The 15,320-nt window shown below is 41.8% G+C and overlaps 1 protein-coding gene across 1 annotated transcript; it reads right to left on the minus strand.

The window, feature by feature from the left end:
* Positions 1-240: 240 nt before the first annotated feature.
* Positions 241-5,662, minus strand: PROK1 (prokineticin 1). Its single transcript, XM_053392798.1, has 3 exons — positions 5,341-5,662; positions 1,342-1,467; positions 241-784 (listed from the first exon to the last, which is right to left on the minus strand). Exons 1-3 carry the CDS (start codon positions 5,410-5,412, stop codon positions 665-667), a joined length of 318 nt encoding a protein of 105 aa, XP_053248773.1. The 5' UTR covers positions 5,413-5,662; the 3' UTR covers positions 241-664.
* Between the last annotated feature and the right edge of the window lie 9,658 nt (positions 5,663-15,320).

Genomic DNA, 15,320 nt, shown 5'->3' on the forward strand with positions numbered 1-15,320 from the left:
GAGGGGTGCATGTCAACTGCAGAGCTCACCCAATAGCAAAAAAACTTATACTACTTATTCAGGCCTTAATAATGAAAATTGGGGCAGGGCCAAACTAGATGGGACTTTGAACTTTCAAGATTTAATAGTAGTCATGGATGAGGAGGAGGAAGAAATATAACCAAGACCACAGTACTAGGGGAACGTACCTACAGGTTTTGTCCTACAGGGCAGCTGGCAGTTGCAGAGGAGATTTTATTGGGGGGAAAGATTTGAACCTCCCATACTGTAATCCTGATTTGATTTTTTCACACACACATATGCAGGGTGGCATGTGAAAACCTTTAAAAATCAGTGGCTGGGGCTGATGGGGGGTGTAGTCTGAAACTTGTGTAGGGTTGGAGAGTCTGCTCTGGACAAGCCCAACTGATCAACAGCCTTTTTAGGAGGGAGTGCAAACAGCAATTCCCCAAACTTATTTCAATTAATCAATTATATTATAAAATCTCCCCTGATTCATTTGTGAGCACAATTCTTGGGTGTTGATGAATCACTGACTCCATTAATGTCAATGGACAATGCTTGTGTAAATGGACACTGAATTGTTCTCATAGGATGTCAAAGACATAAGGATGTGTTTAATATGCACTGCAGATTAGGAAGGACTATGCAGCTTTCCTTTCCATTAAAAGTCCATGCTCTTGAAGTCTATTGAACATCGGTATCGACCATCAATGAATTTGGAGCATATGAAGTTTGGCAAACATGGACAGGTATGATGTTGCCGTTTTCCAAAGAAAGGGACCTTTCAGAGAAAACACAAAATGAAGAATGTTAATAATATGCTATCAGTGAAACCCAAGGTAAATGCTTTAGAACAGAGCTGGGCAGACTTGTGGAATCTACTTTGTGTTTTTGCTAGAACTCCCAGGTCCACAGCCAGATCTGGTTCAAGAGGTGGAAGCAATTAACTATTGCATCCCAAAAGCTATTCACTGGACTAAACTGCAAATATGAGTACAAATAGACATCTACAAATACTACAAGTTGGACTCTAATACTAGCCAGCAGACATGTACAAAGATCAGACAGAAAGCAACCACATCAGATGTATCATGTCCCTCTCCTTCTGTCCCTCTTCTGTCTCCACTCTGTCCTTGCCTCCATGCCTGAAGACAAGCAGACAGACAAGCCAACCACTGCTCAGAGACATTCCACACCCCTTCAGGCATGGCAGCACCCTGTCCAAATGTGCTCCCCTCCATCTGACCAACTCTGTTAAAAAAAAAAGTGCATCAGCAGTCATTAAGAACATTAAAAACAAAGGATGTTGGTTTGTGGGCCGTGGCCACTTGCAAATACCTTATGACTGATGGGGTGGCATTCATCTCCCTCTTGCCCTAATGGCGTGCACATCCGGAGCCCCCGGAGCCACAAGCTGATGGCGCAGCATGTCCCAACTCCACACTGGAGGTCCCTTTCACAGGCCTAGAAGAAAGATGCACCACAGTAGTATGAATTAGCAACATGGAGGAAACTACTATTCCTGGCAGCAAACTGACTTGACTGGAGGTGCAATTGTATCTAGGAAATTTAAAGGTGCCCATCTCTGGTGAAGAGCTTTTTAGGATAGAAAGAAAACCATTATGTCTCGGAGACATTGCGGAGTAGGAAGAGTAGCCATGTTGGTGGTGATTATAGGGGCACAGGTTTTTGTGTAAGCAGTAGTAACATTTAGACAAGGCTGGCACCAAGGGTAAGTGCCTCCCAGTGTGCCTGCTCCTCTCCTGAAGCCAACAGCATTGCAGCGATCTGTGGTGGGTACCTGTGAGCTGCCCATTGTTTCTATTTTCCCCAGCATGTAGCATCTCTCTGTGGCATTGTGGGAACATCCAGAAAGTGGCTAGGATTGTTGCTGTCATATTAACATGGAGGAGCTGAAGGATGCTCACAAATTTATCTGGGCAGCTGATTTTCAGAAGGACAGTCCACAGGGCATTGCGATTTACAGTGTCAAAGGCCTTAGTCAGGTCAATAAATGCCATATACAGGGGTTGGTTTTGCTCTCTGCATTTTTCTTGAAGTAATTGAGTGGTGAAAATCATATCCATTGTCCCCCTAGAAGCTCTAAAACCATTTTGGGATTCAGGAAGAGTAGCCTTAGATAGTGTTATGAGACGGTTTGCTAAGAATTTTGCCGACCGCAGCTAGTAAAGAGATGCCTCGATGGTTTCTGCAATCCGTTCTATCACCTTTTTGAAACAGATTGATAATTTTGGCATCCCTAAAGTCTGCTGGGATCTCTCTCCCCAGATTTTTTCAATGAGCTTGTGAAGTTGTTGTGTAAGTTCAATTCCTCACACTTTGAAGACTTTGGCAGGTATCCCATCAGGTACACAACTCTCCCAGATTTGGAGATACTGCAAGCTCATCTCTAATTTGCCTTTGGTGCAGCTCTTACTAAATCTGTTTATTTCCACTCTGCAATCCCACCTGACTACTCCTCATTTCTTTTTCTTTTTCTTTTGGAGCTTGAAAATCTGATGAATTGGTTACACTGGACTGTATTTGGTATCCCATTGGCACAATGGTTTCCGCTTGTGTAATGGGAACTCCCTTCCCGCCCCCCGCCCCCCAGTGTCTGCCCTACACTTCCCCAGAAGGTTGGGGAAACGTCTAGAAAAGCTCTAGGGGTCATGTGGGGAAGGAGTGAAGGAGAGACTCAGTGCTACATTGGATTCCACCCTCTGAAAGGTGGGGTGGACATAATGGATCTTGCCACTGAGCACTCCATTGGATAATATGTCATAAGATCCCTTCTAGCTATAACCTTGCATATTTTTTTAAAAAAATGGTTATTGGTTTATAGATGTAGCCCTAAAGTGGGTTGATCTTTTTAAAACATCTACTTCCACTGTCATTCAAAAACCATCTGACTCACTCACACAGCTGTGACAATTTAAATAGATAAAAGTCAGGACAAATACGTAATAATGCAATTTGCTGCATCTGTTAAAATTCAAATAGTTTAAATTAAGTAAAGATGAGGAAAATAAGTATCAGTCTTATTCAAGGAAATGCCACACAAATAAAAATCAAGTTCTGCCAAGCTTATTCATGAGACATCACATTGAAGCCATCAGAATTATTTAAGGAACAGGAAGTAACCCATCAATAATGAAACTACCACAACCCAGTTATTAGAATATGATGTTTGACAGTTTCATCCTTGTTTGAGACGGGGGGCTGGGGAAGATGACTGTGATGGAGTGTTGACGAAACAGTTGTACTTGACACTTGACTTTGAATTAATCTGAATTCTACTTGTTTTAGACCTATATAGAATAGTATTTATGAAGTTATTTAAAAGCATTTATATCACAAAAAATTCCATGCCACATCTAAATAAGTGCTCCGTATCTTTGGAAGCAACTTTATTTTTCACAGAAGAATACTGTTTTTTTCTCAGAAGAATAGGCTACTCCAAACTGCGTAATATTTTTGTCCATTGAAGAAGTGGAAGTCCTTGCATCAGCTGATGGGACTCTTTAGGCAAATCCCACTGATAGTTACACATTTTTGCAAAGCAATTTCTGCCACCTCTATGCCATCTTTATATATATAACAGCAGCTTTCTAAACACTTAAGCAGCCTTCAGTTCTAAAGAGATTTCCCAGCAGCTTCATAGGAGGCTGCCTTATGTTGCATCAGACCATTGCTCTATCTAGCTTAGTATTCTCAACACTGGCTGGCATCTGCTCTCTGGGATTGCAGGCAGAGATTTCTCCCAAGCCGTACCTGGAGATGCTGGGGATTGAACCTGCAACCCTCTGCATGCAAAGCAGACAATCTACCATTGACCTACAGCCCTTCTCCAACCACAAACAGGATTTTGCCTTAGAGCTGATGTAGAAATCAGCTGCTGTGTGGAAATAGCTGCTCACGCAAGTGCTCTTCTCACATGAGTAGTGTACCATGCAATACTGAGACTTATGAAACATCTCTGGGGCTACCTTTGCCATTTTTCTAAACACAGAATAAACTGCTGCAATCTTCTATAAAGGCCTTAATTAACACATGGAGGTATTAATTAGGTGTTAAAATATACTTTAAATGTAAATTTTGCACCAGCTCTGGTAATAATAGGCATTTTAAAGCTACTTTAAGTTTTGAAACAGCAGTATTTGGGGGGGGGGGTTCTCATCATTTTGTGTAGGAAATTCTTTATTGGAAATAAACAAATTTGACAAAATCAGTAATACTGAGCGGCAAAAACTATGTATCCAATGTTAGTTCTACTTCAAGTAGACCTACTGAAAGTAATGGACATAACTTAGGTCCATTAATTTTGATAGGTTTGCTCTGAATTGATTTAGTGTGATTCTACCCACTATCAAGGAAGAAAAGCATTTCAATAATTAAGGTTGTGTTTATAGTGAACATTTAGAGAACTATTCTGCATCGCAGACAAAAAAAGCAATTCTTACTATTCAGTGTTGCTAGTCAAATTCAGCATTGTTGTTTTTAAAAATTAAGATGGAAAAATAATTTGACATTCATTTAGCTTGCACACTAAACTCTTGAACCATTACATAAATGGGTTAGGGCCACATTTTAATTCCCCACCCTCCTCTGTGATCACAAATATTTTTCAACCCCCCCCCCAAAACTTCAATATTTGCACCCAGTTCCATGATTCCAGGACCTGGAGCTTTGTGAAGCTGAAAATACAGCAAGCCTTAAATAATTAAAATATATTGTGTCACTCTTGTCCATTTCTTTTGATGTTTGATTTCTTTTGTTGTCATTTTGCAGGGTGAGATTTGTTTTCTCCCCCCTTTTCAATCCTGAAGTTGCATTAAATGAATGTATGTCCTTAATAAAGGGTAAAGTAACAATTTTACTGTCATATTAAAAAATGAAAGCCATCCCTTCATTTCTTCCACCCTGGCTCTAAACATATTAACATGCAAATCAGAGTTCACTTCTTTCAGTCAGGCTTGCCCCATCAACTTTACCAATGCAGTGGTTAGACCTAAGTAGTGGAGCCCAAATCTGAATTAAGCATTGCCATTTATATCAACTGACAATAGAAGGTAACACAGCTTTCTAATTGCTACTGTAAGTATTGCCGTGACCTTAAATGATAGCAATTCTAGTTTTTAAAATGCAGATTTGGGGCTTCTGCCAAGAAGACCTTTGCTCTGGAGAACAGGCTTCTAGTTTGCTTCTGCCCCACACTTGCCAAAATCATGCTCCCATCTTCCTAGCAAATGGGGCACAAGTTCCCACACATCCCAGCCAGACCTTCTGCCACAATTAGAATCAGACGAGCGAAGTAGAAAGAAAAGAACAACTTACCCCTGTGATTACTGCACACTCATACAAGGTTATCAACAGAAAGATGCACATGATTTGGATAGTTATTTTCATGGTGCTTGAAAGAATAAGGAGATCCTTGTCTTTTTCCTCCTCTTCACAGCCTCTCTTTCATGTCACGGCTGCACTTGTGGTGTCGCGAGTCCCTCTTCTCCCTTCTGCCTTGTTAGGTTCTCAACGAGAGCTGATCACACCCCTCTCTCCTGCCTCTCTATTTAACATCTTCTCAGCCCCTTTCAATCTCTTTTACTGATGTGAGACTTGCTATGATGATCTCCAATACCACAGACAAGGCTCGTATCCATAACATAGCAAAACAGGAGGAGGAGGACGATGATGACAGCAGTCTGGGGGCTTTGAAAGATTTATTGCACGTGGAATTTAATCACACGTCATTTTTAAGATTGCTTTATTTTTAATGTAATGTTGGTGGATTTACAAGATGTTGAAGTCCTGTCGCTTTAACTATCCTTATGTATGAATTCACCAATTTATTATCACTTATTATCGTTACCATTATATCTCAAAGAGTCCTCCAAGGAGTTTAAGGTGGCAAACATTTGCCATCACAACAACCCTGTGAGGTAGGTTAGGCTGAGAGACAGTGACTGGCCCAAGGTCACCCACTGAACTGAGTAGGGATTGGAACACTGGTTTCCCAGTTCCTACTCTGACACCCTATCCATTACATTACAGTGGATCACCAGTGTTATGTCCATATGTGCATCTTTAGGCCTTTGGAAAGGAGTGGGTGGAATATAAACTAGAAGTACATGGTCTCCTCAGAGACAACAGTGGTTAGATCACACTAATTGATGCAGAATAGCTGAGTTGGCATAAGCAGTGGGTTACACCACCATAACTAAAGCTTGAGAACTCTGTACCTGGAAAGAGAATCTCAGCCTTCTAGTCCTATCCAACAAGTAAAAGACAAATTCTCTTCTGCAGGCGTAGGCAAACTTGGCCCTCCAGATGTTTTGAGACCACAATTCCCATCATCCCTGACCACTGGTCCTGTTAGCTAGGGAGTTGTAGTCCCAAAATATCTGGAGGGCCGAGTTTGCCTATGCCTGCTCTACTGAGACCAGCACATGGTTAGAAGCACAGAAATCTACCTTATACCAGGTCCTAGCCCATAGATGTTGACTCTAGAAATGGCTTCCTTGTATCTCAAATGGAGGGATTTTACATCGCTGTCTACCCGATTCTTTTAACTGGAGATGTCCAGAGCTATATCTGAGGCCTTCTGCATACAGGTGCAACAAATCAGGGCTAGGCTAAGACATTTTGCTGCCTGATGTGAAGGGCAAGATGATGGCACCCTTCCCCCATTTCTGCTGCATTAGCAGTTGAACTTCAACATTAGTTATGAACAGCCAATGAGGACAAAATGGGGCACATGAGTTCTGAGCGCATGTTAATTTATACATAGAGATTCAAATTCAGAAATAAACACTAGAATCTAACTGGAAATGCACTGCATCTCAGCACAGTGGGAAAGACTGGGACCAGGGGGCTTTTGATGTGTATTTGCTGTCCAGGTGCTGACTTATGATGGGCATCTTCATGAAGTTGGACACAGCCCTTCAAAGAGAGAGCTGTTGTTTCTAAAGTAGGGACACATGGCTACTCTGGCCCATGTTTTGATCCCTTGGAGTTCTGTTGGAGCTCTGGGACTTAGAGAGCAGGATAGGTTCCACTAACCCACCTCTTTCAATCTCCATTCTAAAAGGGTGCTTTGATCGAGCAGCATCACCCCTCCTTCTGCTGGGGAAACAAATGTTTCCAAGACATCCTCCCGAAATATTATTCTCAGAGAAGTGAGGCTTCACTTGTGAGAAACAATGGTCTCCTTAGGGGACCTCTTCCTTGCAAAATATTCATGAATTCAGGATTTTTCAGAGTGCTACTAATTTGGATGGCCTGGTTACAGTATCTAGTGTGGCCAGCAAATCTCAAGGGAGAACATGAACTGGGTAGTCCAAGAGCACATGCAATTTCTGTGCTTTACTGTCATTGTTGCAACAAACAATGCAAACTTAGTGCCCCACTACCAACAAGTAGCAGTGGGCTAAGAGGGGTCCCTTCTTTCTTAACTTACCTAGGTAGTTTGCAGGCTGCTTCCCTCATATAGAAGTGCAGCTAGGAAAGAAGAATGGATGAGAAAACGGTGAACACCTCCCACCCACCCCAAGCAGCAGAAATTAGCAGAGAAAGGGCAATCCCCTGCACCCAGTTAAACTTTGGGTCATTAAATGTGTCTGCATTCACCATGAACACCATGAATGTTTTGGGGGGTGGTTGTTGCTAATTATCAGAATTGCAGCTGCAGTCCAAACTAAAATTGCTCATCTGAAATTACTATTTCCATTGGGAGGAAATCCCATATTGGGAGGAAATACCCTTTTGGCACCAATGCAAACAGCCATTTTAAAGTTATATTTTGCCTTTCTATCTGCTGTGATTCTGATAGCTTTCAGGGAGCCTTCCCCAGGTGCAGTGTTTACATTTTTTAAAAAAGTATCTTTGATGCATCTTTGTATTAAATGCATTTGATGTTACATCTAATTTGGCCCTAATTGTGAGAAGCACTTTATATGCCTGAGGTGAGGGTCACTGCTGTCTGAGATAAGAAGGGGAGCTCATGCTCATCTGAGCAACTTTCTTAAATTAAAGTGCCTATCATGGTATTTGTGGATAGTCACTAAGCTAACAGTAGAAGTTGCCTCCCATTTAATAAGCAGAAGTCACAACTCAATGCTGTAAGGGCCCCTCCAGAATGGAGTTTTGTTTTGCTGGTGTTTTCTGCAGCATATCATGTCATCTGGAGGGGCACCCCTGCACTGTGATGCAACCAAAGTGGGACAAGAAAATCCTGGCACATTTTTAGTAAAAAAAAGCTGCAGGATTTTAGCAGGACATTATGGGACATGCAGTGATTGGAAATGAAGCAGTATGTTCACCCCAAAACCTTTGCAGGCAGTATTGAAAGCACAATGCTGTATAACAGCCCTGATACCATCAGGTACATAAATCATCATGACTGCACAATAAAGAGGATGTCTCAAGGGACCCCAAAGTATCGATCAGCGGCAAGCAAAACAACAGCATCTTCTCGTGGCAAATGAACATGGCACACATGCCAAGACCAGGATAAATGTGAAAAAAGAGCAACCATCCACAGGGTTCCAAGGTCCGATTGCAGAATAACATGCAAAGTATGGCTTGACTATGTGCAAGAGCATTGCAAGCGCAAATTAGTTAACTGTGGAGAGAAATGTTTCCATTTTATTATAAGTCATTTGTGAGTACCCACCTATCTGCTTAAGTCAGAATAGGTAATAAATAAACCACTGATGTATTTATATTGCAGCATCCTGATGAGTCAGGAATTATAATTAGAATTAGAATTATAAGCCAGGAGCCCCTAGACTCCTCCTATTAATCTTCCTGGCATTTGCCTTAGGATGACATTTATTTTCAACTAACCTTACTTGCTTTTTGCCAGCACTGAATCCTCCAGTGTGATCCTGGATCTGCAGAGGCTGCTGCTGCTGCTATAGTTCTTCTCATTCTTCTCATTCCCACCTTCACCATAATCATTGACAACAATCCTGTCCTTCTATTGCATTAGGCTCTATCTTTTTCATAACCAGTGGCCACCATTTACACCCACCTACACCAAGAGATGCGCTTAATTTTCAGCACATATGATTGTCTTTCTCCTTCTTTTCTTCCTCCTCTCTTTTTCTTCTGTCTTTCCCTCCATCAACTTTCTCCTCCATCCCAGCTCTGTCCTCTGAAAGAGGAGACTTGGCCCGCCACAGGCTACTTTAGCTTTAAAATGTGAAGGATAAAATCACAGAACATGAGACCATAGTTTGAACCCTAGTGGGTCAATAAGAACATAAGAAAAGTGGTGTATTCTGGTTGGATGCCACAAGGCAAGATGAATCGGGAGTTGCAAGACAGTGGATAGCTCTGATACAGCTATCCATGGTCCTGAAGCCTGCTCTGACAAAGCCTCTTTCTGAACCCCTGGCCCAGACTACTTCTTCCAGGCTCTGCCTCCTTGTATTGAACTCAGATCCTTAAAGGGCAAACCATCTGTAAATATTGGGGGTAAAAATTGCTCCATTCAATCCAATTTCTTTGATTGGGTTGGGAGTTGCCTATTAATATACACTAAGAAAATGTTCAAGTATGCAGGACTCCTCAGAAGATCACCAGACACTGCGTAATATGGTGTATTACTCAATTTGTGATTGATAAGGCAAGTTCCAAGTCTTACTTCAAAGTAATTAGGAAATGGTAATATGTCAGGGAAATCCTTGTTTAATATGAGTACTAGACCAACCAGATATATGGGTACAAAGCAATGCATGAAGGAGTCTGATGCACTCAGCATAATTCTTTAAAGATAACTCAGTTGAAAGTGATGTGTTTAATACCAATATTCATAATTTATTGAACACCTAAAAGATATAAGCCTAAGAAAAATAGGTCTTGCCTAGATGGGCTTGTAATCTAATATATTGTGTAACATGGTGTATTTACAAAAGACAAAATAAATTAAGCTAGAGGAAGAAAAGAAATATGCCGAAATTTAAATTATAACAATTTAACCTTAGATTAGGTGAGGGTCAAACTAGACATTTGTAATTTTATTTAGCCTTATTTGTTTATCTTATTTGTAAATCTCTATAAAGGGGTTTTTTTGTTTGTTTTTTACAATCAAGTGATAAAATCATAGGAACATAGAATTGTAGAATTGGATGGGACCCCAAGGGTCATCTCTAGTCTGACCCCCTGCAATGCAAGAATCTCAGCTAAAGCATCCATGACAGGTGGCCACCCAACCTCTGCTTTAAAAGCACAACTTCCTAAGGGAGACCGTTCCACTGTTGAACAGCGCTTACTGTCAGAAAGATTTTCCTGATGTTTAGCAGGAACATCTTACTCCCTGCTTTTACTTACCTTGCAGTATGGCCCATTGAACTCAATGGGGTTTAATTCCAAGTAGTTCTGCATGGGCTTGTGTTGTAAAATGGTATCATAATAATGCAACATGAAGCAAAGTAAAAGAACGAACCAAAACAGAAAGGAAATTCAAAAGAAAGGAAAGAATGAACTCCTTTGTTTGTTAACAATTGAAATGGGCTATGGATGAAATCTGAAAACAAAACTATCAAAACTGTTTAGCTTGAAGAAGGGGAAATGTCAGAATGGAGCTTATAGTCAAGCCTTTTCATGTTTATTGCAGTTAGAAATCTACTGGAAATTTAGCAACAGATTTGACACCAATGGAATATATGCTAGGTACATTCCAGCTATATAGCTGGAAGCACATTTCCTGTTTCTAATTTAGATGATCACATGCCATGTTTAATTACCCAGTTCTCTAAAAGTGCATCAGCAACTTTCTCTGCTGGGAACCAGTAATTATTTAGAAGATGGGACTTTTTAGATTGCCCTGGTGCTTCAATACCATCCCATGGTGCATGGCTGTGAGTTAATTACCGTGAACCACCGAAGAAACCAAGCAAATAAGAGCTTATCCCAGCAAGTGAGCAGAAATCAAATGTGGCAATACAAAGGTACATCCTGTGAGGCAAAGCTGACCTGTTGCCTGTGTTGTGTCCTGTGGTTAGGGTTTCTCATCCCATTGGCAACCACACTTCCTTCATTTAATTTATAAACTGGGATCAATGGATTGTAAAGGCATGTGACTCCACCCTTGGAGGTTGTGTTCTAGTCATTCACAAATGAGATAATTCACATACATGCATGAATGACACCATTCATCCAGTCTATGATGTCCATTTATTATTATTATTATTATTATTATTATTATTATTATTATTATTATTATACCCCGCCCATCTGGCTGGGTTTCCCTGGGCGGCTTACAGCATATATCAAAACATAATAAAGCATCAAACATTAAAAACTTCCCAATACAGAGCTGCCTTCAGATGTCTTCTAAAAGTTATGTAGTTCTTATCTCCTTGACATCTGAAGGGAGAGTGTTTCACAGGGAGGGTGCCACTATTGTATTAAAGAAACAGACATAGTTCCCCCCGATGGTACTCAAGGGTACGGAGTATCGGCACCTTTTTTTCTAGAAGAAAAGCACTGGAAAAGCACCCTAAATGGCCTCGGTCCAGTATACCTGAAGGAGAGTCTCCACCCCCATTATTCTGCTCGGACACTGAGGTCCAGCGCCGAGGGCTTTCTGGCGGTTCCCTCACCGCGAGAAGCCAAGTTACAGGGAACCAGGCAGAGGGCCTTCTCAGTAGTGGCACCTACCCTGTGGAATGCCCTCCCACCAGATGTCAAAGAAAAAAACAACTACCAGACTTTTAGAAGACATCTGAAGGCAACCCTGTTTAGGGAAGCTTTTAATGTTTAACTGACTATTGTATTTTAATATTTTGCTGGAAGCCGCCCAGAGTGGCTGGGAATACCCAGCCAGAAGGGCGGGGTGTAAATATATTGTTGTTGTTGTTGTTGTTGTTGTTGTTGAAAGGTGAGGAACATCAGGCCTGGGCGTAGTCCATCTGGGAGTCCATGTGGCCCTCAGAAATTTCCTCAGGCCATATCCCTCACTGGTCCTACTCCCTCCCCACCCACCCACCCGTGCTTTTGCCCAGCTAGAGTGTGAACTTGAACTCTGATTACACCTCTTGCTTGTCTGAATGGAGGATAAAGGAGGCGTGTGAGAGTGCGCATATAACCTAACTTCTTGTACAAAGGTAAAATTGCCATTCATTGCTCTGCCCACTTTTTGCCTTTGGCCCTGCCCACCACTAGCATGCAGCCCTCAGAATGCTGCCCAGAAATAAATGTGGCTTTCAGGGCAAAAAAAAGGTTCCCCACTCCAAAATAGTACTTAAGAGGAAGAGAACAAAAAAGAGTCCTGCATGCTCAGAGAAAGCACAATGTAGTCTTGTTTCTAATAGTGGCCAACCAATTGCTTCTGGAACGTCCGCAAGTGTGACTTGAAGGCACTGACCTGCCTGTGTGTTGTGTGTGTGGCAGAATGAGTTCACTTGCCTCAGAAGAGGCATTTGTTCTACTGAGAAAACTTGCCTGCAGCAGTGGCATCATCCACACCACACCTGACTCTGGGGTGGGGGACCAAAAGGGTGCCCAAAGGACACTTTGCCCAGTGCCTCTTCAACCAGGCACCTGCCCTGGCAAGGCAGAACAAGGAGCATTTTTCAAACAGAGAGTTTCTCAAAAGCTTTGCTTAGCTTCCCTGATCAATAACATTTTAATTTTCTCATCTGACAAGGCTGGATCTATTGACACACAAGATGGGAATTTACTGTAACTGGCAGTCTATTTGTATCTATCTTTGACTCTGCACATTTACTTTCTGAGAAGAAGAACCTTACTGGCTTGCAGTGATTTTTTTCAGTGTGCCTTCTGAAAAACAACAACACCGCTTGAGTCTCAGAGAAGCTTAAAAAATTATTTGCTTTGCGGAGCTTGAATCTACAGCTAAAGGAAATGAGAACAGATAAAACCTAACTGTATTCTCAGCTGCGAGGGGTGGAAAGACTGGGCACAATCCTCTAGGAAATTCTCCTGCACAGGTTCTGTTGAAATGAGGGAGAGGGAGATGTAGTGAAGAAAGGGCCTTTTCTGTAGTGGCACCCCAACTACGGAATGCCCTCCCCAGTGAGGATATGATAACTGTCTTCAAATATCTGAAGGGCTGTCAGGTAGAAGGTGGAGGGAATTTGTTCTTGGTTGCTCCAGAGGGCAGCATGAGAACCAATGGGTGGAAGATGCAGAGAAGCAGATCTTGGCTAAATGAGAGGAAAACCTTCCTAAATAGGATGTGTTTGACACTGGACCAAACTGCTTTGGAAGATGGTGGTGGCATCTATGCTGGTGCTATTTAAGCAGAAGTTACATAGCATTCTTCAAGAGATGCTGTTGTTGTATCCTACAGTTTAGATCTTGCATTGAGCAGGAGGATCTAAAAGATGATCACCATGGACCCTTCCAAATCTAAAATTCTATCCATCCATCCACTTTGACAGACACACATTTTAACAGGCTCACAAAACATGCCCAAGGCCACCCAGACAATTTGGGGCGAAGAAGGTCTTGTGCATGTTTACTCAGAAGTAAACTGGGACTTACTCATTGTTAAGCATAAATAGGATTGCAACCTGAACCTTCCTGACCAGCATCCAATTCCCTATATCAAATAGATGCATCATTCCTTGGCAAGTTCTGCTACAGCAATATCTTCCTCACAGTGATAGACACAATTGTAAAGAAAAGACTTATTTTAGTGAAGCATCAATGTATTTCAAAGCACTTTGCTTCTGACTTAATGAAGTGAATTACAGGAAGCAGCCTTAACTGCTCAGGCTCTATCTAACAGCAACAGTAAGTCATCTACATTGGATAAACCAATGAAAATGTATTTCCCACCACGAAAAGAAGATGGGACCAAAAGGCCAATTTAAACAGCTCGTGTAAGCAAATGTGTTTTCATAAAAGCTATATTAGCTTATCTCCTGACTAGATGCAATAGCAACAGAGCCATTTTCTTCAACTGCAGGCCTAGAATGTATGCCTCACATCAGGAAATGGACCACCAAGGCCAAGAGGGTGCCACATTGGTTAATGAAGAGTCAAGGAAGCTGTAAGAGGTAAGAAGGCTTCAGAAAATGGAAGTTTTGTCAATATGAGAACAGGAGCACAAACTTTTGCCAAATAGACACAGGCAGACAGTGAAGGATGCCACCACCCTGTCTCACCTTGGCAGAGTAAGGAAGGAAGAACAGTTCAACAGCTCTGTCCCACCACACTAGGCACTATTTAAATACTACACAGTCTAAAGTATTATAACAGAAAACTGCTTCCAGCTATAGCTGCAGCACCAAAGGAGAGCGTCCTTGTGGGGGGAGTAATCTTTTTGTTACTGTGCATATGGATCATGTCTGGCTTTTCACACACTAAAACAGAAGATGCTATTGTTTAGTCGGTTCTCTGTGTTCATGCAGTTCTTCCTAGAACTCCTTTATACCATCTGAAGCTCAGCTGCAATTCAATAAGGTGCCTTTGACTCCTCACAGTGTGAGGCGAACATCTACTCTTTGTCGGAAATATTCTATGATGAATGGTTAGGCATCACCCTGGATGGGTCCCTCTGGAAATTTGAAGAGCTGCGTTGTAAAGGAAGCACCAGAAACCCATCAGTTAAAATCTACTGATGGCCCCACCAGATTTGGAAGGTCAGAGTCAGACTGGAGGAAAGGGCAGGATTAAGCAGCAGAGCTTCTTTTAATGCCCCTGGGGAAATTAGGCCATATTGATGCAGTTATATTCACACAACAATCATGGCCCACTTGGCAATCACATTAGCAGCTGTATTCATCCTTCTGGCAAAGCAAGCACATTGCTTCGACCATACTAAGCAGGTTGAAGATTGTTGGTACACGCTGTTAGGTAGACCTGAGATGGACCGGAGGAACATGAATAAACTTAAGCATGTGGCAGTCAATGCAGGAGACATGATGCAAGACTCGTGTTCAAAAAGCTCAGGAGCAAAGACAATGTGTTCAGTGTAGTGCTGTTCTAGGGTATTCCTGGGATGGGGCAGAGGAGAATATTATTTCTTTTAATATTCTTTATTTTGATTTATTTTAATTAATAACCATTGTATACCACTTGTTTGAACATAAAACCTTTAAGCGGGTTTTTTGTTCTTGTCTGTTACCTGTTGCAACTGTTAAGGAACTTTAGAAACAGTATTTAAGAAACTGTAAAAAAAAGAAGTGTATGTAGCGATGTTTCCTAACGGCTGATGCACTCTCAATCAATATATCCCATGATGTTCTCATAGCTGTTGTTGCTCCCCAAAGAGAATTTGAAACAGTTTGGAAACTGCCGCCATCTAGTGCCCAGTAATGGTTCCTCCCTCCTCCAACTGCTAC

Source organism: Podarcis raffonei, chromosome 6 (genome assembly GCF_027172205.1).
Source record: "Podarcis raffonei isolate rPodRaf1 chromosome 6, rPodRaf1.pri, whole genome shotgun sequence".
NCBI classification, from domain to species: domain Eukaryota; kingdom Metazoa; phylum Chordata; class Lepidosauria; order Squamata; family Lacertidae; genus Podarcis; species Podarcis raffonei.